At 52.1% G+C, this 26189-nt stretch overlaps 1 protein-coding gene and 2 non-coding genes across 3 annotated transcripts in view; 1 reads left to right on the top strand and 2 right to left on the bottom strand.

Moving 5' to 3' along the window:
• Positions 1-21613, bottom strand: part of Lasp1 (LIM and SH3 protein 1) — a 39490-nt gene extending 17877 nt beyond the window's left edge. The window contains exons 1-3 of the mRNA XM_006971859.4: positions 21011-21613; positions 13757-13851; positions 4522-4606 (exon numbers count right to left, since the gene is read on the bottom strand). Of these exons, the coding sequence (XP_006971921.1) occupies positions 4522-4606; positions 13757-13851; positions 21011-21079 (249 nt within the window). The 5' untranslated portion in view covers positions 21080-21613. The remainder of the gene's footprint in view (positions 1-4521; positions 4607-13756; positions 13852-21010) is intronic.
• A 272-nt stretch (positions 21614-21885) lies between these two features.
• On the top strand, positions 21886-21957 carry Trnac-gca (transfer RNA cysteine (anticodon GCA)). Its single transcript has one exon. It is a non-coding gene; the product is annotated as a tRNA-Cys (tRNA).
• Positions 21958-23650: 1693 nt separating this feature from the next.
• Trnac-gca (transfer RNA cysteine (anticodon GCA)) lies at positions 23651-23722 on the bottom strand. Its single transcript has one exon. It is a non-coding gene; the product is annotated as a tRNA-Cys (tRNA).
• Between the last annotated feature and the right edge of the window lie 2467 nt (positions 23723-26189).

Below are 26189 nucleotides of genomic sequence, written 5' to 3'. Positions count from 1 at the left end.
CCAGAGAACAGCAGAAGGAAAGAGTTACCAAGCTCTGGCACCGTGCCAAGAAGGGCAGACACCTCACACATACTAACATCCCCACAGCCAACCCTGGGGGAGACGATCCCCACTTTATACGCGGAGGCCTCTTGGCAGGGCGGTTAAATAACTAGTCCCAAGTCACAGCTGGTGGTGGTAATCTAAGACTCAACCTCAGGCCGCTCGCTGGCTCCGGTAAGAACGAGACGAGGTCTCAGTACATGGCCTAGGCTTGTCGATCCTGCTGAGGGTGCGCACCGCCATGCCTGGCTCACACTGTTAATAGAGCATTTTCAAGTTTCCTGTACTGTGTACGCACGTTCGTGCATGTGCGTGTGTGTATCTGTGTCTAGCACAATCTCAGGCACACCACCCTCCTCCTTTAAGGCAGGGCTTCTTCTTTTTTTTTCTTTTTTTTTTTTTTTTTTTTTTTTTTTTTTTGGTTTTTTGAGACAGGGTTTCTCTGTGTAGCCTTTTTCCTGGAGCTCACTTGGTAGCCCAGGCTGGCCTCGAACTCACAGAGATCCGCCTGGCTCTGCCTCCCAAGTGCTGGGATTAAAGGCGTGCGCCACCACCGCCCGGCTAAGGCAGGGCTTCTTATAGGCCTGGAGCTCACCAATCAGGACAGAGCCCTGGGGATGCCCTGGTCTTTGCCTGCCCACTGAGGGATTACAAGCAGGAACTACTCAGGGCATTTTTCACCTGGGTGCCAAGAACCGGAGAGGGCAAGGACTTTACCACTGGACCTATCTCCCTAGTCCTCTTTGTTCCAGATTAGTGAGAGGGGCACTCTTCAGGGAGTGCCACTGTCCCGCCGGTCACGGGATCCAAGACAGGCGTGAGAGCCCTGCCCCGAGATGACTGGCAGAGAGGCACAGCACACTTCCCTCCCCTCAAGGGCATTTCCTGAGACACTCTGCGAAGGTGTCAAGGAAGAAAACGCAGAGACACTCCAGCCTTTCTGCCTGGGAGGGGGCTTGGACTCCAGTCACACACACAGCCTCTCCTCAGCCCCACCCCAAAGCCGCCGCCTCCACGTGGTGGGCTGCGAGTGAGAAGGGGGAGCTGGGGGCAATGCCAGTTTAGACAGCAGCATTCAGAGTGTCACTGCTGGGCAGTTCTGTGGCTGGGGAGGTTGCAGAGATCCCGGACACCCCAAGTGTCTGCCACTCTGGGAGACAATACAGCAGTGGGACAAAGACAAAGCTGGAGTGGCCCGGGCAGCTCCCCAAAGGAAAAAGAACCCACACATGAAGCCAGGCCAGTGAGGAGCCAGCCCTGGAAGGAGCCCGTGACACCCTGCTGGGGTAGGGCAGGGACCGGGGAGGAGGCTCCCACTCTCCTTCCAGCCCCTCACACAAAGCTCTAACCCCCAGAGCAGCCACAGACCTATTACCAAGCCGGCCAAGCAGGCCTGTGCTTCCAAGCCTCACATCGGGCCCAGGCCCCAGCTTCTAGGCAAACGGGTCTCTGTCCCCATTTCACTACTCAGAGGGGGGAAAACTATGAGGGGGAAAAGAAAAAAAAAGCCTCAGACGGCACAGATGGAAGGAGGCGGGAGACACATGCCGTGAAGAGGACCGGGCTCTCTCCTTTCCACATCCTCCTCCAGGTCCCCACATCCAGGAATAGAGCTGTGCCCTCAGTGAAGAAGGTCAACTCCCTCGCCTCCCATCCTGTTGACTGACACAGATCCCCCAGTGTGGCACCACCCCAAAGCTCCACCTGGCAGCCCAGCAGAGCAAGCCTCCAGAACGCCCTGGTTGGGCATGGTGGCATATAACCACTAATCCCAACCCTCGGGAGACTGAGTCGGAAGGATTAGCGGGGTTTGAGGCCAGCCTGGGTTAACCTCCGGTAAGCTGGTGTGATGGGCAATCAGCCCTATAGAAAAAGAGTCCCAGCTGGACGCGCTGTGAGGCCCGACCAGCTGAATTCAAAATCTACCTGCCTCGAGCCCTGGGCAAGTAGTGTTGAGAGACTAGGAGTCAGATACCCCAGCAGGCAGACAGGGAGGGAGAAGGGGGCCGTGGCTAGAATAAGATGTATCACCATGGCCTCCCCAAACCTCAGCGACCCCTCCTACATAATAGGAACAACTCCTTCTTGGGCTAGGGGAGGCGGCTCACACCTAAAATCTCAGCAAACAAGAGGCTGAGACAGGAGAATCCCAGCCTGGACTACACAGAGAATTCCAGACCAGTCAAGGATAGAGTGAGCCCTTGGATCAAAAAAGAAAAAAAGAAAAGAAAAAAGAAAGAAAAAAAAAAACAACCAAACAACAACCAAAGAGGGAACCCCCCCAAAAAAAGGGGCTCTTCCCTTTTTGACAATGTGGTTGTGAAGACTGATACACACAGATATACATGTGCAGGGCCTGTCCCTTAGTAAGAACCTCAGAGAAAGACACTGCTTCTACTTAACCCTGCCTACTGGAGCCCACATCAGGCCCCTGATCGTCTAGGGACCTCCAAATCTGTGTATGGGGAGCAGACAGCCCTGCCCACAGCAGCCCCAGCCCAAGTGCTCACATACGGAGGCAGGGCTGACTGGTTCCTGATATCGGGTCCTACCCCACAGGAGTCAGATTCCAGAAGCAAAAAGAACTGAGCTCTAATGGGCTCACAAGGCAAGGGTGTGGAATTTCTCCTTAGAGTGGGACAGAGAAAGAAAGGAAAACACACAAAAAGTTCTCATGCTTGGCCCAGGCACCTGCCCCCCCTCACCCCTCCCTCTCCTTGCCTGCTGGAGGCAGCTGGAGTCTACGGCTTCCCCTGGAACTACTAGGGGACAAGCCTGTGCGGTGGAACACACTGCAGGGTTACCCACACCCAAGGCACCGCACTTGTGTGCGTGAGCAACAGGACCAGAGCCCAGATTCTACAGCCTCGCTCAGTGTGGCCTGGAACTCTTGGAGACTCATGTCCCAAGCAGGGACAGGAAGGGAGCTGTCTTCCCACCTACGCCTGGGGTTGCATCAAGGACAAGAAAGGGAAGTACTACATCACTTGTTAGGTTTCACAAGTTCTCAGCAGCATCAGGGACTATTCTGCGTTTTTTAAGAGCGGGGAGACTGTTCTCTTCAGGCAGTGGATAGAAAACCATAAAGCCACCAGGTATGGTACAACCTCAACCCAGAACTTGGGAGACAGGATATGAGGAGTTCAATGTCATTCTTTTTTTTCCTCCTGAGATTTTTTGTTTGTTTGTTTTGTTTTGTTTTGTTTTTAGATTTTTTAAAAAATTATTTATTTTTACCTATGTGCATTGGTGTTTTGCTATGGGTGTCGGGTCCCCTGGAACTGTAGTTACAGTTAGGAGCTGCCGTGTGGGTGCTGGGAAGTGAACCCAGGTCCTTTGGAAGAGCAATCAGTGCTTTTAACCACTGAGCCATCTCTCCAGCCCCACTCCTAAGATTTTTTTGTGTTTGGTTTTGCTTTTGATTTTTTCAAAGCAGGGTTTCTCTGTATAGCTCTGGCTGTCCCGGAACTCATAGAAATCCACCTGCCTCTGCCTCCCGACTGTGCCAACATTGCCCAGCTAAGAACTTTTTTTTAAACATTTAATTATATGTAGGTGTTTGTGTCTCCATGTGGCTATACACATGTGAATGCAGATGCCTGCAGAGGCCAGAGGCTTTGGGCCCCGAGAGCTGGAGTTACAAAAGACTGTAATCACGTGGGCTCCTCGCAGTCTTTCTAGCCCCCAAGGCAATTTTTTAGAAGGGCTATGTGACACTATCATCGCAAAACAACAACAACCAGAACAAACAATCAAACAAACAAACCCACCCGAAACAGTCCTGCAAGGGACGCCTCACTTCTCATGGAGGAGGATTGAGTCCTGTGGCCCAGCTGGCACTACCCTGGGCACCTGGCCAACCCAGTAAATTCCCCTACTTGTATTTTCTCATTTAATCTTTTAATCCTTGCTGAGGCAGGCCAGGCTGGTTCCAGCAGGGTGCAGTTAATAAGGTCTCAGGGCTCCAGACCACCTAGCTCAATGTAGCTCGTATCCCTAGAGGGCAGAGACTTCTCCAAGCCAGGGCAGACAAAGTCTTCTTCTCTACTGTCAGGAGGACCGTCCCTTACGCTGTCCTCTCTCCAAGGAGAGTGAAGGGTTTGGGGACATGGCTACAGAGGACAGGCTGTGTAACCCACACTGGCAAGTTTCTGGGTGGCTCCAAGCCCTTCTGTGCCGGGTGTGAATGAAGTGGCAGACAGGGGGCAGCTTCCTGGAAAAGGCAAGCTTTAGGAGCCTGGGCAGAGTCAAACAGATGCCCACACCTCTCCAACCAACTTCAGGTAGGAAGGCAGCATCCCCACCCCCAAGCCACCCCCAGGAGTCAGGAAGTGTGAGGTAACTGAGGAAAAGGGGGGGTGGGGAGACAGACAGGCCCGGGATTTCAGCATCTCAGGCCTCACAGACCACAGGTGCCCTTGCCCCATCCGGTTACACAGGCCCTCCCCTTCCACCAGCCACAGAGTGCCCGCCCCTCACCTGACTCTGCAGCTCGCTCTGTTGCTTGAGGCGGAGGTTTTCCGGAGTGTCAGCCACCATGGTGAAGGACTGCTTAGGGTAGTGTCTGCCGGACAGAAAGAAAATCGGGCGTCACGCTGGGGAAGGACAGGGAACTCCGGGCTTCTCTATTGTTGGACGGCCCCTGCCCACCTGCCAGTGCTGAAGGGAGTCAGGAACTTCTCAGGCACAGCCTAGGCTAGCTGAGAGGGCAAGACACAGCAGGCCTGAGTGGCTGCCTGGCAGACAGAACTGTCCAGGGCCACAGGGAGGCTTCTGAGGGTGTCCGATGACCCTTGTTTCAGATAATCCATGCCTGGGAGTCTCCCACAGAGGATCCCAGGGACAGGTCACCCAGGAGGGCCTAGTCAGCTGTGCAGATGGGCACAGGATCAGAACTCAGACTAGCAATGGAGACCAATTTAGACACAGAAGAGCATGAGAGACTAAGACTGAAGGGAAAATGAATACCGAACACCCAGACGGTTCCCTGTCAGAAGTTGTAAATTGGTGTGCTAGGAGAATACATGTGCCAGGAGGTGGTGGCGCACGTCTTTAATCCCAGCACCTGGGAGGCAAAGGTAGGCGGATCTCTGAGTTTGAGGCCAGCCTGGTCTACAGAGCGAGTTCCAGGACAGCCATGGCTACACAGAGAAACCTTGTCTCAAAAACCAGAGAGAGAGAGAGAGAGAGAGAGAGAGAGAGAGAGAGAGAGAGAGAGAGAACAGGTGTCCATCATGGTGTTATAAAGGGCTAACAATGTCCGAGTCACAGGGTAGTTGGGAAGGTCTGCTTGTGTCTAGTCACCTTCCAGTGACAGGTGACAGCAGTTAGCGCTGTCCTGTGCTAAGGGCTTATGGGACTCAGTCTATCAAACTTGCTGTCACTGCCCTCCTTTACAGACAGAGCAGAGGCTAGAGGTTGAACAGCATGATCTAAACACACAGAAACAGGTCAGTATTCTGCCCCCTAGAAAACATTTAGAGGTAGCCCAGAACCCAGTCTGCAAGGACCTGAAGGATAATGTCCTTACAGACGGACAGGTAACCAGTGTGTGAGGACTAGCCCTTGTCACTCAGCAGTCTCTGAGTTCACACATTCATCACATCGCCACTCTCTTCTCCGGTTCTCCAGGAGGGGAGAAAATTGCTTTTGGTCACTTGTCTATTGCTTTATCCAAGCTTCCAGAACAGCGGTTGAGGCTCAAGAGAGACCTGAAGAAACAAATGTCACGCCAGGTGCTGAAGTTGGGCTAGGACCGGAGAACTCCGGACAACCCCCGTGTGTCACCGTGAGGTCCTCAGGTAAACCAGCCATGGTCTGTGTCTGGTGCTGGAATGTGAAATAGGTAGGGTCCACATGGACCTCACCCATCTCAGGGGTCGGCGGGCGGCTTCTCCAAGCAAAAATCGAATTGAAAAGTCTGACTTGATTGTGTTTAGCTCTGGGTGACTGCACCCATCACAGCTGGGACCAGTGCAGACCCCCTGACTCACACACAGGCAGCCCAGCACCAGGTAAGAGACAGACGGCCCATGGGGGCCTTTTTCTAGGTATGACCCACCCAGGCCGGCCGACATTCCCACAGCAGGTCATGTGCTGCCACACGCTTGTATGCTTTAGCCAACCTGGCAGGTTCCCCAGTCACCTGTCCCAACATATGATGTCCCTCTGGGCTACCCTGGGTAGAGAGGACAACCAAAGAGGGTGTGACTCCAAGGGACACAGTGATAGGCTCTGTTTCCAGGTGACCATCTTCACCCCCCTGCAATGTCCCTGTCCTCGGCCTAGGCGATGCCTACGTGGGTCCTAGCCATCCCAGTTAGCCAGAGAAAGAGCTCCCCCAGCCAAAGGAGGGAGCTAGACGGGAAAAGCAAACACAGGTGCCTGCAGCTGGCAGCAGGAATGGCTGTGAATGAAGGCAGGCAAAGGCAAGGTCCCACCCCCAGGTCTGGCCCAGTGCCCTGCCGCCAGGCCACCCACAGCTCAGAAGCCCATCCAAAAATTCCTGCTCCTGCTCAGGGCCAGGGAGGCGCAAGCAGGACTCTGTTCCTAGAGACAAGAAATGAACAGAAGGAATAGAAGTGAGATCTCTAGGAGAACAGGCTGGCCCTGAGACCCTAGGAGATAAGGCTTCAGAAAGGACCCTCCACACAAACTGGACCCACTCTAAAGGGGAGTGGGACACTCGCCAGGGTGAGCCGGGCATCCGTCAGTAGAGATGCACACAGCAGAAGTCAGGGATCCAGGATCCAGGCAGCTCTGGCCAGGTGTCGAGGGTCAAGACTAGTAAGCAGCTAGCATTATGTTGGACAGAGTGAAAGCAGTCTGGAGAGCTGAAGGCAGGGACTCCACAAGCACACATCCACAGAACCGCGTCCACAAACCCTGGGTATTGTTCTCATTTGGCCCTATGTGCAGACTTAAGGCAGAAAGCCATCTCCATTGGCCCAGGGATAACCAGCCACGTGCAGACAGCCACACCCTCTCCCCAGTTCTGTGGCTCCGGTACACAGCATCTGCCTCAGGAGTGATTAACACATAGGTGTGTCCTCCGAATTGGACATGGAGCTGGCAGCCAGGGACCCCCACGTTCACATACCTCCTCCTCCATTCACCCTGTTCCTCTGCTACACCCTAGCCCCATCAGAAGATCCCAGGAGCCCCTCCAGCATGCACCAAATGCTTCGCTTCGGATGGGATTGGCGGTACTTCATCACCTCTTTGTAGCCACCATGATCTTCTCCACCCTCTAGAGCAGGAATATTAATGGGGGAGGGGGAGCAGTCTAGATGTGGACTCCAGAGTGCTAGGGATGGGGAAGGAATTTAATCCTGTTATCAGTTCTCGTAGATTAAAGAGCTCCAGACACTCGGGCGGGCGGGTTGCTACACCCAACCCCAGGCAGAGGACAGGCTCCACAGGGACCGCATTCCTCCTGATGGGTCAGCCCAGTCCCCTCCCCACAGCCCCCAACCCTGGCTGAGACAACCCTGCCTTTCCCTTCTCCTGCTAGCTGCTGTGCTTCAGGTTCCCATGGCAACCTCATCCTCAGCTCCAGGCAGGAGAGCAGAGAAAGGAGGGAGAGGTCTATGGGGTATGGGGGCAGGGGAAGACAGAATGCAGGAGTATCCTCCACCAAGGAGATGCCCAAGGGGCCTGAGCTGGTTTCTTATAGACAGCTGTGCTCAGGGTTGTTTCCAGAAGGCAGGACACCAGAGGCCCAGGGTTGTACCCCTCCCCAACATGGTGGTCTTTGAAGAGGACTCCAAGTGATCTTCCAGAAACCATTGCTGGGAATTCTACCCCTCCCGCCCTATGACCCCAGGTTGAAGCCACCTTTCACCTTCAGATTCAGGGGGCGGGGGCGGGGGTGGGACAGGAACACACCAGTTAACAGCTAAGACCACCCACCCCAGCCAGATCTTCAGGCTACAACGGAGACAAAATGAGAGACAGTATAAAGGTGCAGAGCTGAGTCCACAGAGCACAGATGTTCTTTGTCCCTTCCTGGGCTAGCCCCTTATTAATCATTCCCAGAGTGTGGTGCCTTCACCAGAGGCCTCTCCACAGACCTGTCTCTGCCTACGATAGCTGAGCGGGGAAGGACACGACAGACGGACGGACGGACGGACACACAACGACACATAGATAGTCCAATAGGACAGGAAGCTGGGTGGGGAGGGACAAGGAAGCTACCTGGCAGCCAGGAAGGTGAAAGCAGGAAAAGCCTGTGGTAGCCAGAAGGTAGGTGGGGGGCTGGGCAGCTGTTGTGGGGGAGGGGGACGGACACACGGACACCACAGGCTCACAGCTCAGTTCCTCCACAGGCTGCACAGAATCACAGGCTGTCAGATGCACAACCTCTCCCCAAATGCCCCCCCAGGGCTGGAAAAGGCAGGCACCACCTGGATACCGATTTCGCATACAGAGTGACTGAGGCCTGGAGTTAAGGACAGAGGCTTTGTTTGGCATCCTCTCCTCTGCCCCACAGCTGCCTGGCCAGCTGAAGGCATGCAGACCTGTTAGGGCAGATGGCTCTGGTCCAGCTCCAGCTCCTGGAGCTCGGTGAAAGGTGTAATTGGCAGGGTGATTGCCAAACGAAGTGCTTCATCCTTCAAGCCTAGCCCACTTCCCGGCCTGACCTTTGAACCCTTGAGAGGACAGTGACCTAAGGGTGGCCTCCATCTCAGGCGATGAGCTACACACCTGAGGACCTAAGCACACCCTTCCATGGCCTTGTGAAGTCGCTCCTAGATGACAGGGAGGAGTGTGAGCAGAAGCTGTATCTCAAGGGCTGACTAAGGACAGGCCACAGATTCTGAATGCCCAGCTCTCCATTTCTGCAGGGAACATCATCCCTTCCAGTCTGGGACCTCTTAAAAAAAACCCACAGCTTTGTGTTCAAAGAGGAGTAAAAATACATCAACAAAAAACAAGGAACTTTTGGTTTTTACCAAAAGGAAAGGGAGAAGAAAAAATGCCCTAACATCCTGCCTCTGGTTGGAGCTGTGGATCCCCAAAGCCCCTGCTGGGAACACTGCCCACAGACAAGCAGAGAGGGCAGGCTCCATTAGCCCTGATTCTTACCAGCCCCCTCCAGGCCTACAGGACTAAAGTGTTAGGGATAGGAAAAAAACAAGGAGGCATTGTTTGACCAGAGGTCGAAAATGAGCAGTCCGAAAAGATTAAGGGTAGACTGGAGAAAGAACTTACCAGTCCTTAGACTTGGCAGACAAAATGAAAAACCACATCCTTTTAATTCTTTTTTTTTTTTTCATTCACTAACAACTTTAAACAATGTCCACACTTTCCCCCTGTTGGCAATATTTAAAGAGAAAAATATTGCCAAGCTAAGTAAGGCATGAAAATATTGGGCCTCAAATTCCTTATCAATAAAAATGGAACACTGGGAGCGAAAGGGATCTCCAAGGTGCCTTGAGGCCCTGACATGTCTACAAGTAGGGCTATGGGGGGAGGGGGAGTGAATGGGGCAGGTGAGGTGCTTGATGGCTACATTTGACACTCTGGCTCCCTGTTTTTGCTGGCCTCCTTCATCCAAAATATACCACACACACCCCTTACACCTGTATTGCTCCCAGCTCCCTAACACGCTTGATTCAAGAAGCAGAGAATTTGGAGGAGGTAGGCGAGCCTGGGATGCTGCAAATGCCCCCCACTCCAGGACTGTAGCAAGGCCAACCAGATCGACTACACACACAGCAAGACCTAGCTCAGAACAAACCAACCTGTGGCTGGAGGTAGCACAGTGTAGAATGCCTGGCCGAGCTAGCAAGCCAAAGCCCTTGGTTCAAACTCCAGCTGTAAATAAACCATGCCAGCACTGGGAGGTGGAGGCAGGAGGATCAGAAGTTCAAGATCAGACAAAGAAGCAAGATAGCTCAGCTCTACAAGCCTGACAACATGAGTTCAAACTTCGGAATCTGCAGTGGAAAGAGAACCCAGTCCCGAAAGTCATCCATCGACCTCTACATGAATGCACTGGCATGTGATTGCCAGCACTCATACATACATGTACCTCTCTCCTTCTCTCCTCCTTCACACATACACAAACTTTTTTTAAAGTTCAAGGTCATCCTTGATTACACAGTGAGCTTAAGGCCAGCCTGGGCTATCTGAGACTGTTTCCCAAACACTGGGATTGGGATCAGGATGCTAGAATACACTGACTGGGCCCTAGAAATGGGAAGATTCACAGTCCCCAGCAGGAAGGACATTTCCACTCTTCTCAGCTCAGCCCCTCACCCTACAGTTCTGGAAAACTGAATCAGGAACCCAGATATCTGCAGTCACTTTGAGGGAAAAGGTTCTACTGAGGTCTCTCTTCCTTCGCCACACGGTTCCTCTAGTCTACAGTGGGCGTCCTGTCTGCGGGTCCCCAAGGCAATTAGTCCCATTGCCACCCCAACCCCAGCTCTGACCTCCAGACTCCTGTGATTGTTTGCATGGACCCAGGGAAACAGGTTTGCAAGAGCCAGGGTTCCGATGATCCAATTTACAAAACAAATACTCCAGGGCATAAATATTTCTCTAGCCAACAAAACAGGCCCACTCCACCCACCTGGAAGCTTCATGAAAGACGAGGTGAGCAGGCCTGCTTGGGCTGCCCTACAGGTAGGAGCGTGCCCCCCTCCCTCACTGCGAAGAGTTCACCATAAGGAATCTGCAGGAATCTCAGTGGGAGCCCAGGGGAGCCCAGGGGATGGTAGGAGGCCACTCCAGGACAGTGTCTAACTACATGCCTGTGGTTCACCACACCAGGCAAGCTGGCTGTGAGCACCAGTCTCCCCAAACACGTCCTTGCAAGGAGAGAAACAGAAGCCCTTTTCACTGTTCAGTCACTTTCTAGAACTTTGGAAAGACAGAAGGGACACTCGGCTTTCTTCTCTCATTTCCTCTTCTTCCACAAGACCCTAAGATGCCCCCAGGCTCAGACACCACCAGCCGGGAACAGGCAGGCAGCACACAGAAATTCCCTGCACACCAGACTCACCCCACACTCCCTGGGTGGCCTAGAGCCCTGGCAGATTGCCAGGAGATGTCACCTAGCCCTGTGTGTCCCATCCTAGTCAGGTTTAGTCCAGTGGAGGGGAGCAGCACCCTGCAGAAGATCTAGCCTGTGGCCCACAAACACACCCTGGACTGGAAGGAGTCTGGAGTGTAGGGGGGAGAAGCCCTGAGATTCGGGAATCTGAATGTCACTGAAAAATAGGCTCAGAGACAACTCCAAATGGGAGAGAATAAGTGACCATTTGACTCAGGGCCTAGCACACAGCAGGGATTCTGATCTCGGGCAGGGGGAACCCAAGTTCAGACAGGTGCAGAGGCCACCTATCTGCATTTGGCTGGGGACAAGGAACTTAGCAGACAGCTCCACAGACACAAAGCCAGCAGGGAGCTGTAGCAGCCAAGAAGCTGATGCAGCTGGAATGAAATGAAGCACAGCTAAGACACACACGCGCGGATGGACGCGCGCGCACACACACGCACACACAGGACACCCAGACACAAGCCAATGCAGGTCCTTCCCAGCAAACACCCAGAGGGTGGGCCAGAGGCTAAAGGTCACCTGTATAGAGCTGAAGTTAGGAGAGACACCAACCTGTTCTCCGAGCGGAATGTCAGGAAAGGGATATAACTGGTGACTCCCCAAGCAGGGAAGACTTATCTCCTACTTTCCCCAGGCCCCAAAGGCTGCAGGCTCTCTCCTCTCCCATTTGCTGCCTGTCTCCCCCAAGAAGGCTAAGCTAGAACTCTGGCTCCAGGGCTAAGGGCATTCTGATAGAAAACATTCTCTCTCCGAATTCCAGCGCTCACTGGGTCGCAGGTAAGCTGACTGGAGAAGAGATCAAGGGTTATCACCCTGAGTGCCCCATGCTCAGCTAGACTTCTGCCAGGAAGTGGAGGCCCACCCAGAAGATGCCCCAGGAGGCTGGCAGACCAGGCTGGAGTAGTCCGGCACCCAAAAGGTTAAGTGCCCTGGTTTTTCTGAACCCCACCCCACTCCCCAAAGAAGGGAGGAAGTGGCAGAGAACCAGGGTTTGTGTGAGCCCTTAAGAATTCAAAGAATGTCCCATTTCCCTTGGGGCTGGGAGGGCTGGGGGGCTGGGTAGGCCAAGGAGCCAAAGAAATCAGGAGAACTAAGGGACCAAAAAGCTGTGGGCCCTTCCTCTACTCAGAACCACCCTGGGCTGGACCGTCTTAACGGGAACAATGGCCATGCTGCCTCTTGGGCTTGAGACTGTATCAGAAATCAGGTTCCCAGCACCTGAGACAGGTTGGCATAGAGCAGAGGGCAAGCAACAAGTATCTGGTGAATGCTCAAACCCCCAAGGTCCTTGGGCAAGGAGGTGGGGGCATGATAGCCTGCCCTCAAAGAGACATGTCTCCAGTTTTCCTTCTGGTAAACTTTGGCTATGGAGAATTTAATTAGCAGACCAGCCGGTCATGGTGAAACATGTTTATAAACCCACACATCTGGAGGCGAAGGCAACAAGTTTTAGGTTATCTATCCTCAGCTACATAGTGAGTCTAAACTAGCCTGAGATATGTGAGACAAACAAGCAAAAATATCTGGACAAGTCAGATCAGAAACTTAACTGATTACCGATCTTAGCACCTCCCTCTGAGGAACCTGACCTCCTAAAGCCCAGATCTTGCAAGTGGTCTGCGGGCAGCTGCAGAACCTGCTCTGACTTAATGCTGAGGGTGCACTTGCTACTCAGGAGTCCCCTTGGAGATAAGAGTTTCAACCCTCTCTGAAACTGCAGGAGACTCACTTCCAGGATGGTGTCCCTCTAGGGTGGGAGACAACGGCCTCCCTCCCCAAGCCCTGCATCCAGCTGGCCACAACACAGGATTCTGTATAAGGAACAGAAGTGAGCTAGTGACTCTCAGAATAATGGACAACGGTGTCACTGGTCTCCCTGCAGGGAGGCCACACCCTTCTCCTTCTCAATATGAAAAGGAGGCTAATCCCTGAGGAGCACTGGCTGGTTTTGCAGAGGACCTGGGTTCAACTTGCAGCACCCCCATATAGTCTCACAACCACCTACAACTCCAGTTCCAGGGGATCTGATGCCCTCTTCTGGTCTCCATGGATACCAGGCACCCAAGTGGTACTCATACACAAGTGTAGATAAAACATAAAATAAAATAAATAAAACACATAAAATAAAATAAATGAATAATTGTTTTGTTTTGTATTCTCAAAAAAAAGAGAGGAGAGAGGAAGACAGAAAAGAAAGAAACAAGAGGTCTCTAGAACCTTCTAGAAGGGACAATGGAGAAAAGAACCACCAAATGAGAGAAAGCCAAGGGGAGAACCCCCCACTCCCAAGCCTAGATACAGTGCAGCAGGCACAGGACAGGTCTCTTAATCCCTGCTGTACCCTTTGCAAAACAAAGGAAGTAGCCCGCTGGCTTTACTACCCAGAGGCTGTCTATGAACCAGCCTCACCTCAGCCTCGCCATGTGATCCTGGGAAAGTCCCCTCCCTTCCCAAGCCTGTTTTCTCATCTGTAAAATGGGGACAGTAAAAGCACTCTGCTATGGAGGGACAATGTGACACACTATTGTCACAATCTATTGAGTAGGGTGTGCAAGTGCAACAATGTCACCTTGGGCTATGGGGGGGAGGGGAGAAGTTGGAGGAAAGCCAGGCACCCCGAAGACTCCCGTGTCCCCCGAGACTCACGCATTGCAGTAAGGTTTCTTCTCATAGCCCTTGTAGTTCTTCATGTTCAGGGTCATCTTGCAGGTCTCGCAGTGAAAGCATGCTTTATGCCAGAACTGGGTGGGGACAGAGGGAAGACAGAATTAGACATCGGAACTTCCCTAGGCATGGACACTAAGGCTGTAAGAACACCTGGGGAAGCTGGGCGGCGGTGGCAGCACAGGCTTTAATCCCAGCACTCGGGGTGGAGGCAGGCAGATCTCTGAATATGAGGCCAGCCTGATCTACAGAGTGAATTTCAGGACAGCCAGGGCTACACAGAGAAACCCTGTCTTTAAAAAAAGCCAAACAAAAAACAAAAAACAAAAAACCACCACCTGGTGAACAGGGGCATTTCAGGTCACAGGCTCTGGCAGCCAATGACACTCCCCTCCCCTCCTCATGCCCCACCAGACAATTATTTAGCTGTCAGGACAGCAAGTAGATCAGATCTGAGAGAGTAAAGGGGGAAGAACCCAGTTAAGAAGGAGGTAGCAGCCCCCAGAAAGGCATCTCCACTTCCCCAGACCACTCCAGCCCAGAACTGGATGAGCCTCATTGATTATGCAAAGCGGCACTCCGTTGCTAAGCAGCACACTGGGAAGAAGCAGGTCCTCGGCTGGCCACCAAGCCTGCAGAAGACAGCACAGCCAATGCACAAAGGCCCGGCCCGGGGCAAACCTATCTTCCCTCTAACTGCTGACCCCCTGGAGCTCCCCTCTGCAATGCTCTAAGCTCAGCTGGCTCTCACTTCCCAAAGGACCCCCCCCCATTAGAGGAGCCGATAGGTGCCCCAGCCACACCCACATCCTGTCCACTCCCACCTCTCCCACCGGCAGCTGGACGAGGGTGGGAGACACCCTGAAGAGGCAGAAAAGAGCTCTCAGCTAGACTCCAGGTGTGTCCGTATCACAACCCCACCCAGAAAGCGGGATGACCTTGGCCTCACCCTGTCTGCACAGCACCTGGGAGTCTGATTCTACTTCCTGTCTATGGACTGCATAGAATAATGCCTGTCTTCCCGGGGTTGTTAAAGAGTCACGAGAAACCACCTGCCCCCAGCAAAGCACCTGGCACTCTGCTTCCACGCAGGTGCTGGACATTGGAGGCACTCAGTCTAACTTGAGCTCCAACGTGGGTACATGGGACAGAGGCGCAGCCCTAGGAAACCAGGGTTCTAAAACAGATCCATCAAGACTAATCCAGAGTGGCTGATGGAGAGAAGGAGAAACCAGCTCCATCCCAGAATTTCGGCTTTAGGCTGCTTGTATCTGCCTGTCTCAGCAGTCAAGAGAGATACTCTTGACCCCCAAAGGAGGTAGCCAGAGGCCAGGGAGGGGCCAGGGAGACCTCAGAAAGTGACTGAGTGAGCGGCAGGACTGATTCCCAGCCATCTGTCAAAGAACTCCCCCAAAGTGGTGCTTTTTAAAACATGTTTCCCAAACTAAGAGAGCTTCAGACACACTCAGAGAAGGGGCCAAAAGAAAGGAAGCTCAGTGGCTGGGATTCCTCCCCTGCACCCCAGCACACTTCACCCAGACACCAGGACTGTTTCTGGGGGCAACTGCCCTCTAATGGGACATTTTTCCTATCAAGCAGACCCAACGGGGGGGGGGGGGGGGGGATCTAACAGGGAATGTTAACAAGGAGATGCAGGAAACGACTCTTTGGGAAGAGAGCCAGCTGTAAGTCTGGAAGTAAAGGGTCGGGTGGTCTGAGCTTGGCCCCACCCCCACCTGGGCCCATCCGAGAGCCACTGCCTCCCCCCGCTCCCCCCTCACAGTAACTTTCAGAGTCCTTACTGTTTGGGGGTGTCACATACCCCCAACATAAAAAAAAAAACAGAAAAAATCAAAACAGGGTGGTCCTTCCCCCAGAGATCCCCTGACTGGGAGGCATTGGCAGACTGCCTCAGCTGTCACCAGCTAAGTCTGCAGCCTCTGCCTGCTGCCCCTGCCTGGGCCCCTGCCTCCCCTACCCCCGCAGGGGCCTGCCAGGAAAAACATTCTGCAGAATCCAGACCATGACCCACTTTCATACACACACACATATGCAGGAGTACACTGTCCTAGGGCTAGGGACCTCCAAGGTTGCCTCCTGACAAACTCCGGGTCAGGAAGGAGATCTCTAGCAGATGACCAGATCCTCACCCTACAGCCAGGCCCTGTGGAGAAGGAGCTAGTAGAATACAGACCAGGCTAGAGTCCCCACAGGAACTCCAGGCTGCTCCCAAGAGTTTGCTCCCATTAGCAGTTTACTCCTAGAGATCCTAAGGGGGCCAGTGTTCTCAACTTGATACATCAGCCTGCGATAAGGGGGGTCATCTGTCCTTTTGGGGGCTGCTCAGGAGCAGAGTAATGGAAACCAGAGTGAGGTGGGTATCTGCTGGGCGACTCCCGAGGGAGGTCTCCACATCTGTAAAGCAGGGCCACAACTATGATCTCCCCCAGGAACTGTCGGAGAACCAGAAGGCCACTCCTTTGGGGAGGCAGGAAATGGCCATTCATTCAAGAGTGCTCGTGAACCAACTCCAGAATGAGAGAAACTTCATCCTGTCTCTTGTCAGGTATGGAAGAAAGATGATGTAAAAGAAGTCCCAAGAGGACCTGCCTTCTTCCCCTGGTTCTAGGAGCCTTACTTAGTTCACAGCAAGAACGGCCCTGTTTGCAAGGTCCAGGGCAGACTTTTGGCATGCGCTCCTAGGATTTAGGACTGAGGAAGTGAACCGCACCAGGAGGTGTGCGGCTCAGAATGTATCCCTAGTCACAGGGCAAGCTGCCCACGAGATGCAGCTCAGTCAGACCCCAGGCACCAGACAACCACCCTCCCCGGCCTGTCTGAAATGCTGTGTGGGAAAAATGACTCCAGAAGGACAGACGGGCCAGTGGGGACAGAAGCCCCTGCAAGGATCCCACACACTGGAGCCAGACCCTGGGGCTCCATGGCTCTAGGGGAGGAAGAGAGGAGCTTCATCCAGGTCCCTGTACCTGCAGCCTGTCACCTGCTTCCTAGGATGACGGTGACTCAGGGCTGGAGTATGAGACTCCTCCCTTCCTGTAGCCTAGAGTTAGAGTTTGCCCCTTCCTAGAGTCAACACCAGCACTACCCAGGCTCAGGCCATCAGCCTAACTCAGGGCCTCCAGCTTATAAACTCAACCCACTTCCACAATTCCTTTCTAGAAACCTGAAGCCCCTGGAACCATTGCCCTCAGGATCCTAGGCCCAACACCTTCCTCCAGACAGGATGAGGAAGGGTGGGACCCACTCCCCCCCCCCTCCTCTTACCAACAGGGTTTCACTACGTAGCTCTGGCTGGCCTTGGAATACACTATGTAGCCCAGTCTACTGACCTCAAACTCAGAGATCCTCCTGCCTCTGCCTCCCAAATACTGGGATTAAACGTGTGTACCACTATGCTGCCTAAGTGGACCCACTTTTGGAAAAGAGACAGTGTAAATAAAAATACCTGTTTGCAAATACACCAGCAGACGACCTAAACCGCCAGAATTTTGGGAGCTGGGGAGGCAGCTCGGTTGGCAAAGGGCCCAGCAGGCACAAAGACAAAATCCTGTGACCCACACTCAGCACTGTAAAAAGTGGGTGTGGGGTGTGGTGGCAAAACTCATCAGTCACCCCAGCACTTGGGAGGCAGAGGTAAGAAGAGGATTTTGAGTTCGAGGATAGCCTGGGCTACATGAGACCCTGTCTTTAAGAAAAAACTTTGCAAGTCATAGTGACATATGACTGTAATCCCAGCACTTAGGAAGCTGAGGCAGGAGGATTTAAAAAAAAAAAAAAAAAAAAAAGACAGAAAGATAAAACTTTCGCTAAAAGGAGGGAGACAGGCTGTCCATCAACCTCCTCTGGGTGGGTAAGGTCATCCAGAATGTGGCCCAACACAAAACGGCAAGCTTACTTAAAATATTATAAGAACTTTTTTTTGGATATTGTATATTTCTCTATTGAGAATCTTGTAGATGACAATATCATGTCCCAATGTCAAAAAGTTGGACACACTTGCTTATTGGGCTCATAGTTTATAGGAGTTATCTTCCCCCACCCCATGCCCCACCCCCACCCCATTTGTGAGGCTGCTCAGTCCAGTACACTTCAGTAAGTAGTACCTAATATGAATGGCTGGTCCTGAAGGGATTACAGGGTATTCCAAACTTTTCTTTTTAACAAAAACAAAACATGGGGTGGGGGGGTCAGAACAAGAGCTCAGTGGTTAAGAGCAAGGGCCGATCTTCCAGAGGACCCTGGTTCAATTCCCAAAACCGACATGGTGGGTCTCAGAATTTTGTCAATTCCAGTCCCAGTCATGCCAACACTTCTTGGCTTCTTCTGACACCAGGCACACACATGGTGCACAGATACCTATGCAGGCAAAGATCTGTACACATAAAATAAAGCAAACAACAAAATTGTTGTTCATGGCTACATGAACTTTGTTCCTTTGAGGGAACAGGGGTACACCCTAACAGCCATTTGAGGCAGGAGGCCCTCTCTAATGGAACATTCCAAAGCAACTATCAGTGGGCCAATCCCCCAGCTTTCCTGACTGTCTCCACCTGTTTTTAAAAGCTGAGGGAAAAAGAAAGTGAGAGAAAGCTGTGGCAGCTTCTCAACAGTGTAGGTCACTAGATACAAAGTAGGTGTTCAATAAATATTTGTTAAATGAATGAGGTCACCCTGGCTCTCCTTCCTGCTCTAATCCCAGAAAACCCTCTGGGGAAACAAACCTCAACCTCCTTCCTCAAACACCGTCAGCACTACAGATTTATTTACCCAGCATGCAGAGCTCGCTGGTACTATGGGTTGGGGACAGAGTGGCCTTCATTGGTGATAAGGTTTACCCACTTATGCCTTTGACAGATAAGGCTCAGGCAGGAGAAGACTGCTCATCAAGGACACAGCTTCCACTCTAGCCAAGCAGCAGGCGGGCGGCATGCCATAGGGGATTGCAGTAAATCAGGCCAGTCCACCTTGATTCTCCCTGACTGGCGGCCAGAAGCCTTGGGAAGTTGAGTAGCAACCATGCCTATGGGACTGAACTTTCCTCATACCCAGGTCTCTGCTCAGCATTCTCCAGGGCTCCAGTTCTAACTATCTGTTCTTATTGCCTGTAGGGCATGGACGGCAGAGACAGGCCGGCAGGATTCTCCAGTCTGTGGAGGGGGTGAAAGGCAGATGTCTCTCCAGGGCCACTTCCGCTAGGGGGAGTTCTAAAACCAGAAAGGAATCACCCACTCCCACTTCCCAGGGCAACCCCAACTAGATTATCCTCTTCTAGCTAGGGCATCTAGGATCCCTGCCCCCTTCCCTATGACACACAGCACTGAAGGTCTTTACAAGGAGAGTGGCTGGAATGCTGGGCAGAAAAGAGAGAAGAGAGCGGCCTTGACCACACTCCCTGCACTGCCCACCTCCCAGGCAATGACATCATCAATGCCCATCTGGTGACAGGGAGTACTGAGGCCCAGAACCATTCATAAAGCTGATGGGCATAGACCTGGGCTAGGACCGTCTCCCACTTCCCAGGCTCGCAATCCGCCCATCATCCATTGCCTCTCCCCACTCATTCCTGGGGAGCCCACTTGACAGCCTAGGGAACTACTGCAAATGCCGGGGTCAAAGCACTTGACCAGGAATGACAAAGATTTTCCTGTAAGGACAGTTAACTTCTCGAGTTTGTTTGTTTGTTTGTTTGGGGGGGGGTCTCCATCTAGGAGTGCCACTCTCCAGGGACTAGTACAGTGACTAAGCAGGTCAGCACCTCCCCTAAGCCACTCCTAGACTCCAGGCTAGCCCAGCCCCATGTCCTTTTCCTCCAGAAAAGAAGTCCAAATGTTTCAGAACCACGAGTCCCCGCCTCCTGACCTGGACTCGGAGGTCAAAGGTTCCTAAGAACGAACTTATCTTAGTCCGGAGAGAAGAGACAAAGTATTTAACAAAGTATCCATTTCCAACAAAACTAGATCCCCTCTCTCGGGCGCAGGCCTATCGCCTGTTCAGACGGAAAGGTGGGAATAGGTAAACTCCTATCTAGCCTGGGGAGCTAGATACAATGTACCCACGAGGAGCCAAATCACAGAGGCGTCCCTTCAGAGGGGAACACAGAGAAGGGACAGGTTGCCTTTGGCTTTAGAAGGATCAGCAAGGCAGGAGGGTCCCACCTCAAACTGTACCGGAAACACCCAGATCGACTCTTCAATTCCCCTTGCAGAAATGTAATAGCAACCAGATGAACGAGTCCAGCCTGGGCCGGGGATGTGTAAGAGCCCCTAGGGGACAGCTAATTTCCAGAAGGCTACCCTCTCCGCCCTCCCCTCTTAAAAAATTCTCCCTTTCCTTGGCTTCCCCAGAAGTCGGCCAATCCCACCCTCCATTGATGAAACCAGCTCTGAAAAGTTAGCTCTTTGTTCTCTCTCAGCTGGTCTCCAGGCTGAGCACAATTTCAGATCTCGGAGAAGCGTCCCCTCCAACCCTCCCCACCTCAGCACCCCACCCCGCCCAGCTCCTGCTGGGCTGCCCAGCACCCAGAGTGGCTTGCAATTTGAATTGGCGATTGGGAAAGCTATGAAGGAGGTCTGCGGGTTCCCTAACCAGGGAACCAGCAAGGAGGGGGCAGTCCAGCAGGTCGTTCAGACCTGGGGGGGGGGGGTCTCGAAATAAGATTCCCGTGCTGCCCCTAAGTCCCTTTCACCACAATTGGCACTCGCTGGCCAATGGACCCGACCCAGCTTCTAGGCCAGGAAGCTGGGCTACCAGCAGCCCAAGCCCGGAGGGTTGCGCTGGCCCCAGCCTCCGCCCCGCCCCCGCCGCCCCCTCCCCCCAGCGCCCCGCGCTTCCGCCTACTTGGCGCTGGGCGCCGCGGGGAAAGGGAGCGGCCGTCTCCTCTCTTACTCCCGGCTCTGGGGGGGGCGGGACTGCACCTCTAACCTCCAGCACACACCCCAGCGATCCTGGTTTCCTGGTGCTCTCCCGCCCTTCCAGCCATCCTAGCCCCGACGCACAGAGCCCATCCTTCTCCAGCGGTGGCTGCCCACCGCCTCGCCTTGGATTTCCCGGGTTCCAGACTGTGGTCTGTCTCCGCACCCCAAGTCACGTCCCGCCTTCCTTCCCTGCTCAGGGGATCACAGAGAAGAGCCCGCAAAGACCCAGTCCCTCCTTCCTCCCCCGACTGAGAGCTGCACTGGGAATGCCTAGCCCGGGGCGCCGGGTGCCGGAGCTCACCTTATCCAGACAGTTCACCTTCTCCGTGGGATACACGATCTTGCCGCACCGGGCACAGTTAGGGTTCATGGTTCCGGGGAAAGACTGGGGCGGGGACGCCCGAGCTCGCGCGCGTTCCCTTTTCCTTGGGCGAGCGTCTGAGAGGCGGCGGCTGCAACTGTGCAGGCGACGGCGACTGGAACTGGGGAACTGGCCTCCGCCTCCGCCCTCCTTCCCCTAATAAACACGGTGGGGAGGAGGGGCTGCACTGGCTGGGGCGGGGACGCGCCTCGGACGCGGAAAGGGGCGCGCGCGACAAGGCGCGCTCCCCGGGCGACGTGGGGCTGCGTGGGGGCGGGTTCCGGGGAGGGCTGCAGGACGTGGGTGCTAGAGTCCCTAAGCTCCCGGGGTGCCCGCGCCCCTGGGCTCCCCGACTGACGGCAGCCCCTGACCACGGCCCTTACCCAACTGAAGATACATATGCGACTGCGACAAAGCCCGATCTCCCGTGAGAGGGCCGACCCCACGCACCCGATGAGGGTGGGGATGGTACGGATTCTCCAGACTCGGGGACTTTCTTTATACCAGTGGGTACCCAACGTGAACCTGCGGGGAACCCCACCTGCCCCGCCCAGTGCCCCAGCTAGTTCCCTTCCCGCCCACGTCCTCTCCTACATTGGTACCTGCCCCTTTCCCTTTGGACTCAGCGCGTCCGGGTGTTCGCACTCCCTGCGCCTCTGAGCTGCAGGATTCCTGGGGGTTCCTGGGCATCCTCTGCTTTTAGCTTGGTCCCCTTTGCTCTTTTATTCTTTTCCCTTGCCCCTATAGTATCCGTGTAGCAGCTGCAACAGTATCTTACTACTGAAAAGAATTTGCTCCAACCACTGGAGCGGTGTGGGGGTATAGCTCAGTGGTAGAGCATTTGACTGCAGATCAAGAGGTCCCTGGTTCAAATCCGGGTGCCCCCTCGGAGTCTTTTCTTCGATTTAATGGCCAAATAAAGATACATATCGTTTCAAATATGATCTTAACCCAATCCTGGGCTAAAATAGGTATATATATAAAAAAAAAAAGGTTGTTCACTTTACAGTCTAAGCCGAAAGCCTTTGTTTTTGCCTTGTATCCAGCAGAAGAACATCTGTCTGTCAGGAACAGAAGTTGCGCGGCCTCATTTGGCGCCGGAGTGGTGATTTCTGCCCACGGTAGCCTTGCAGGTTTTGATTGGATGATTCCACACTTGGGTTTCAGGAGCCAAGGTCACTCCCCGGGTTGGCATTCTATGTCCCATGAGGATAAGGGTAGGTCAAAAGAGGAAAACTCACAGATATGGCCCTTCCCCAACCTAAACTTTCTGTTTTCCTTTTTTCATTCTGCGTTCATGATTACTCTACGTTCTTGTCAAGCCTCCCTGTTGCTTGGTGATGCGGACCGAGTAAAAGCCCTTCGAGAACGTGAGACCGGCAGCTGCGGTGCGCACCCGTCAGCTCTCTCCAGTGCAAAAGAGTAAGATCCCAAAGCCAAGTAATATAAATTAGTGCAGTGATTTTCAAACTTATGCGTGCTCCAGAACGACCTAGAGGGCTCGTTAAAGCATCCCCAGTTTCCTGTTGTGTAGACCTGGAGGGAGGCCTTGCCAATTAGCTCTTCGAGGGATTTTCCAGGTGAGGCACTCAGGGACCCAGGCACCGGTCTTGGAGGATCACTGGAGTGTTACTACAAAGCCATCGGGTTTGAAATCCTCAAAATGGGGACAGGTGTCCATCTGCTGAGTGTGTGGCTTACGGTATCTGGGCTGGAAGAAATCTCAGTGTAAAGAAGGAGGCAAGGGCGGTCCCCTCAGCTAGGTTTTGCCCAAAAAAAGGAAAAAGAAAAGAGACAGGGAGAGGCATGCTGCCTGGGTCAGGGTGCGGCTGTGATATTTTAAACACGGAATCTGGTTGTGTCATCCCAGGACCCCAGGGGAATACTCTCGTGCATTTTTTTGCTTCCCAGTTCCCATTACTGTTCTCTGCGGGTCTGAACAAGGAAGGGGCTAGAACAGCTGCGGGCCAAAGACCAGAAATACCTGACCAGTGCGTCTCACTTCCCAGGCACTAGGCCTTTCGTGAAGTTGTATTTTATCAGGCCTCAACTTCTCAGGGAAGAAGGTTCTCATTTTTTTTAGCTTTAGACCGTGTCTTTTTTTTTTTTTTTTTTTTCATACAGAGTGTCATGTAGCCCAGGCTGGCCTCGATTTTGATATATAGGCCAAGGCTAATCTTAAACTCCCTTGAACTCTGATCCTCCTGCCCCTGACTTCTAAGTACTGGGAGTAACAGGCATGTACTACCACACCTTGCTACAAACAAGTATATAAACATTCGGTATCTGGATTCATCTTAGTCTTTTGGGTCTTAGTCTTTTGGGTCAGGATACAAACTAGGTAAAAGTAATACTGGTGGTTCCACACCTCAACACTCTGTGACCGGCACTAGTCCAGTATGTTAGGAGAGTAGAGTTCTCACTAGTTACTGCTGATTCTGGAGGACCACGAACATTCCAAACGGTGTGGAAAATTTGGAGGATGGAGATGTTTGATTTGGAAATAGAGATGTTTGATTTGGAAATAACTGAGTAGTGGAATTGTATATGAATGTCAATGAAAAATATGCACATCCATTAAGGGGGCACCCGGATTTGAACAGGGGACCTCTTGATCTGCAGTCAAATGCTCTACCACTGAGCTATACCCCCTCTGCTGGTATGAGCTGAGAAAATTCTTTTTACATGACTTGTATACTTTTTTTCCTTTTTGAGACTATACTTTTAAAGGTAATACCTTTTTGCTAAGTAATGTTGAATTTAAAGGCAATATAAAGGCATACATCTAAAAAAAAAAAAAGCTAAAAGCACACTGACAATTTGAAAACATAAATTTAGGTTGCAAACTTCTTTTTTTTTTTTTTTAAAGCAGGGTATCACCATAGAACTCCATCTGGAATGCAAGTTAGACTCAATACTTTATCCAGTTTCTAATAATTTATCTTTCTCTTGCAAAACTGCATTGGAAGACTTTTCTCTCTGCTCTCTCCAGAATATAAATACCACCTCAAACAGAACACCCACTGCGAGGCACGGTTGCCCTCTTATGATTCTTAGAGCACTCACTATGTCGCCCTCTCAAGAAGCGAAACAAACTTTCAACTAAGATAGAGTGGTCCTAGCTCTCTGAGTTCACAATGTGTTAGAGACCCACTAGGAATAAATTCACAGGTGAATCAGCATAAATATTTGCCGTGCAGTGGTGGTACCAGCACATGCGTTTAATCCCAGCGCTCAGGAGGCAGAAGCAGGCAGATCTCTGAGTTCAAGGTCAACCTGGTCTACAGTGTGAGTTCCAGGACAGCCAGAGCTATACAGAGAGACCCTGTCTCGAAATCCCCCTCCCCTCAAGAAAAAGTAGTAATAAGGAGAAACAGTTAAAAAAAAAAAAAAAGTTCGGCTAGTGGTGGTGCCTGGGGTGTATTTAGCACTCGGTTCAGCCATGGCTGAATAGCAAAACTCTGCCAATAAGTAAATAATACTAAAAGCAAGATATTTAGCAAAGTACCAGAGGTCTACTTCAAGTTGGATAGTCATGGAAGAATTTATTCTTCTCTCCTTTACTTAGAGTGATGGCCGGCAAGCCTGGTGGAGTTTAAGGACATCATGCAGACTATACAGAGATCTTATCTAGGAAGGAAGGAAGGAAGGAAGGAAGGAAGGAAGGAAGGAAGGAAGGAAGGAAGGAAAGAAGTAAGTTGTGAGTGAGTAAATAAATAAATAATAAATAATGTGAAATCCGGACACTGCGTGATTTCAGTTACAAGGTATGTAGAGAACCACAGAAGCAGAAAGGGAAATAAATGGCAGTTAGCAGGGATTGGGACCGAGGGAAACAGGGAACTGCCATCATTGTACAAAAGTGAGTAAATTCTAGACAACTGCTCCACAACTTTGTGCCCAGAGCTGTGGTGGTGTTGTGTTCCCCAAAATATTGTGCACCCCAATAAACTTATCTGGGGTCAGAGACAGAACAGCCACTAGATACAAAGGCTAGAAAATGGTGGCACTCACACCTTTAATCCCAGCATTTCAGAGGTAGAAATCCCTCTGGATCTCAGTGAGTTCAAGGCCACATTGGAAACAGCCAGGCATGGTGACACACACCTTTAATCCCAATAAATGATCCTTTAATCCCTGGGAGTGATGGCAAAAACAGAAAGATATATAAGGTGTGGAGACCAGAAACTAGAAGCATTTGGCTGGTTAAGCTTTCAGGCTTTTGAGCAGCAGTTCAGCTGAGAACCATTGGGATGAGGACACAGAGGTTTCCAGTCTGAGGAAACAGGATCATCTGAGAAGTTGGTGAGGTGAGGTAGCTGTGGCTTGCTCTGTCTCTCTGATCTTCCAGCATCCACCCCAATAACTGGTCTCATGCTTGATTTAATTAATAAGACTTTTTACGATTCCTGCTACACAGAGCCCTGGGGTGTGGCTTAGTGGGGGGGGCTTACCTGACAGACACCAGGCCCTGCACTGGATCAGGAACAAGAAAAATCCAAGCTCAGTCTCCCTGGTTTAAATTCAAAGTGTCTAGGTGTGATGGTACAACCCTGTGATTCCAGCACTGTGGGCATCAGAAAGGCCGGCCTCAATTACATATAGAGTTTAAGGTCAATCCGGACTACATGAGACAGAGAGAAAGACAGACAGACAAACAGAAACAGAAAAGATAAACTATGTAAGAAAATAAAAGGCCAAGCATTTCTCTTTGGAGCTAAGGATGTACTCAATGACAGAGTCACCTAGACTACTGAAGGCTCTGGGCTGTGGATTAGGTCTTAACCCAAAAACACACACCAGGTTTTTGGGGGCCTGACAAGATAGTTCAAGTAGAGGAGGTACTTGCTATTCAGCCTGATAATTTGAGTTCATTTCCTAGAACCCATGTAGTAGAAGGAGAGAATCAACTCTTGCAAGTTATTCTCTGACTTCCACATTCACCTAAATACTCACATATACACACACATAATAAATATAAAAAAATGCTAATAAAAAAAACTCATCTTGCCGGACAGCGGTGACACACGACTTTGATCCCAGCACTCGGGAGGCAGAGTTAGGAGGATCTCTGTGAGTTCGAGGCCAGCCTGGTCTACAGAGTGAGATCCAGGACAGG

Source organism: Peromyscus maniculatus, chromosome 8 (genome assembly GCF_049852395.1).
Source record: "Peromyscus maniculatus bairdii isolate BWxNUB_F1_BW_parent chromosome 8, HU_Pman_BW_mat_3.1, whole genome shotgun sequence".
Classification (NCBI taxonomy): domain Eukaryota; kingdom Metazoa; phylum Chordata; class Mammalia; order Rodentia; family Cricetidae; genus Peromyscus; species Peromyscus maniculatus.
The sequence above is the reverse complement of the archived record's forward strand: the minus strand, read 5'-3'. Positions and strand labels throughout refer to the sequence as shown.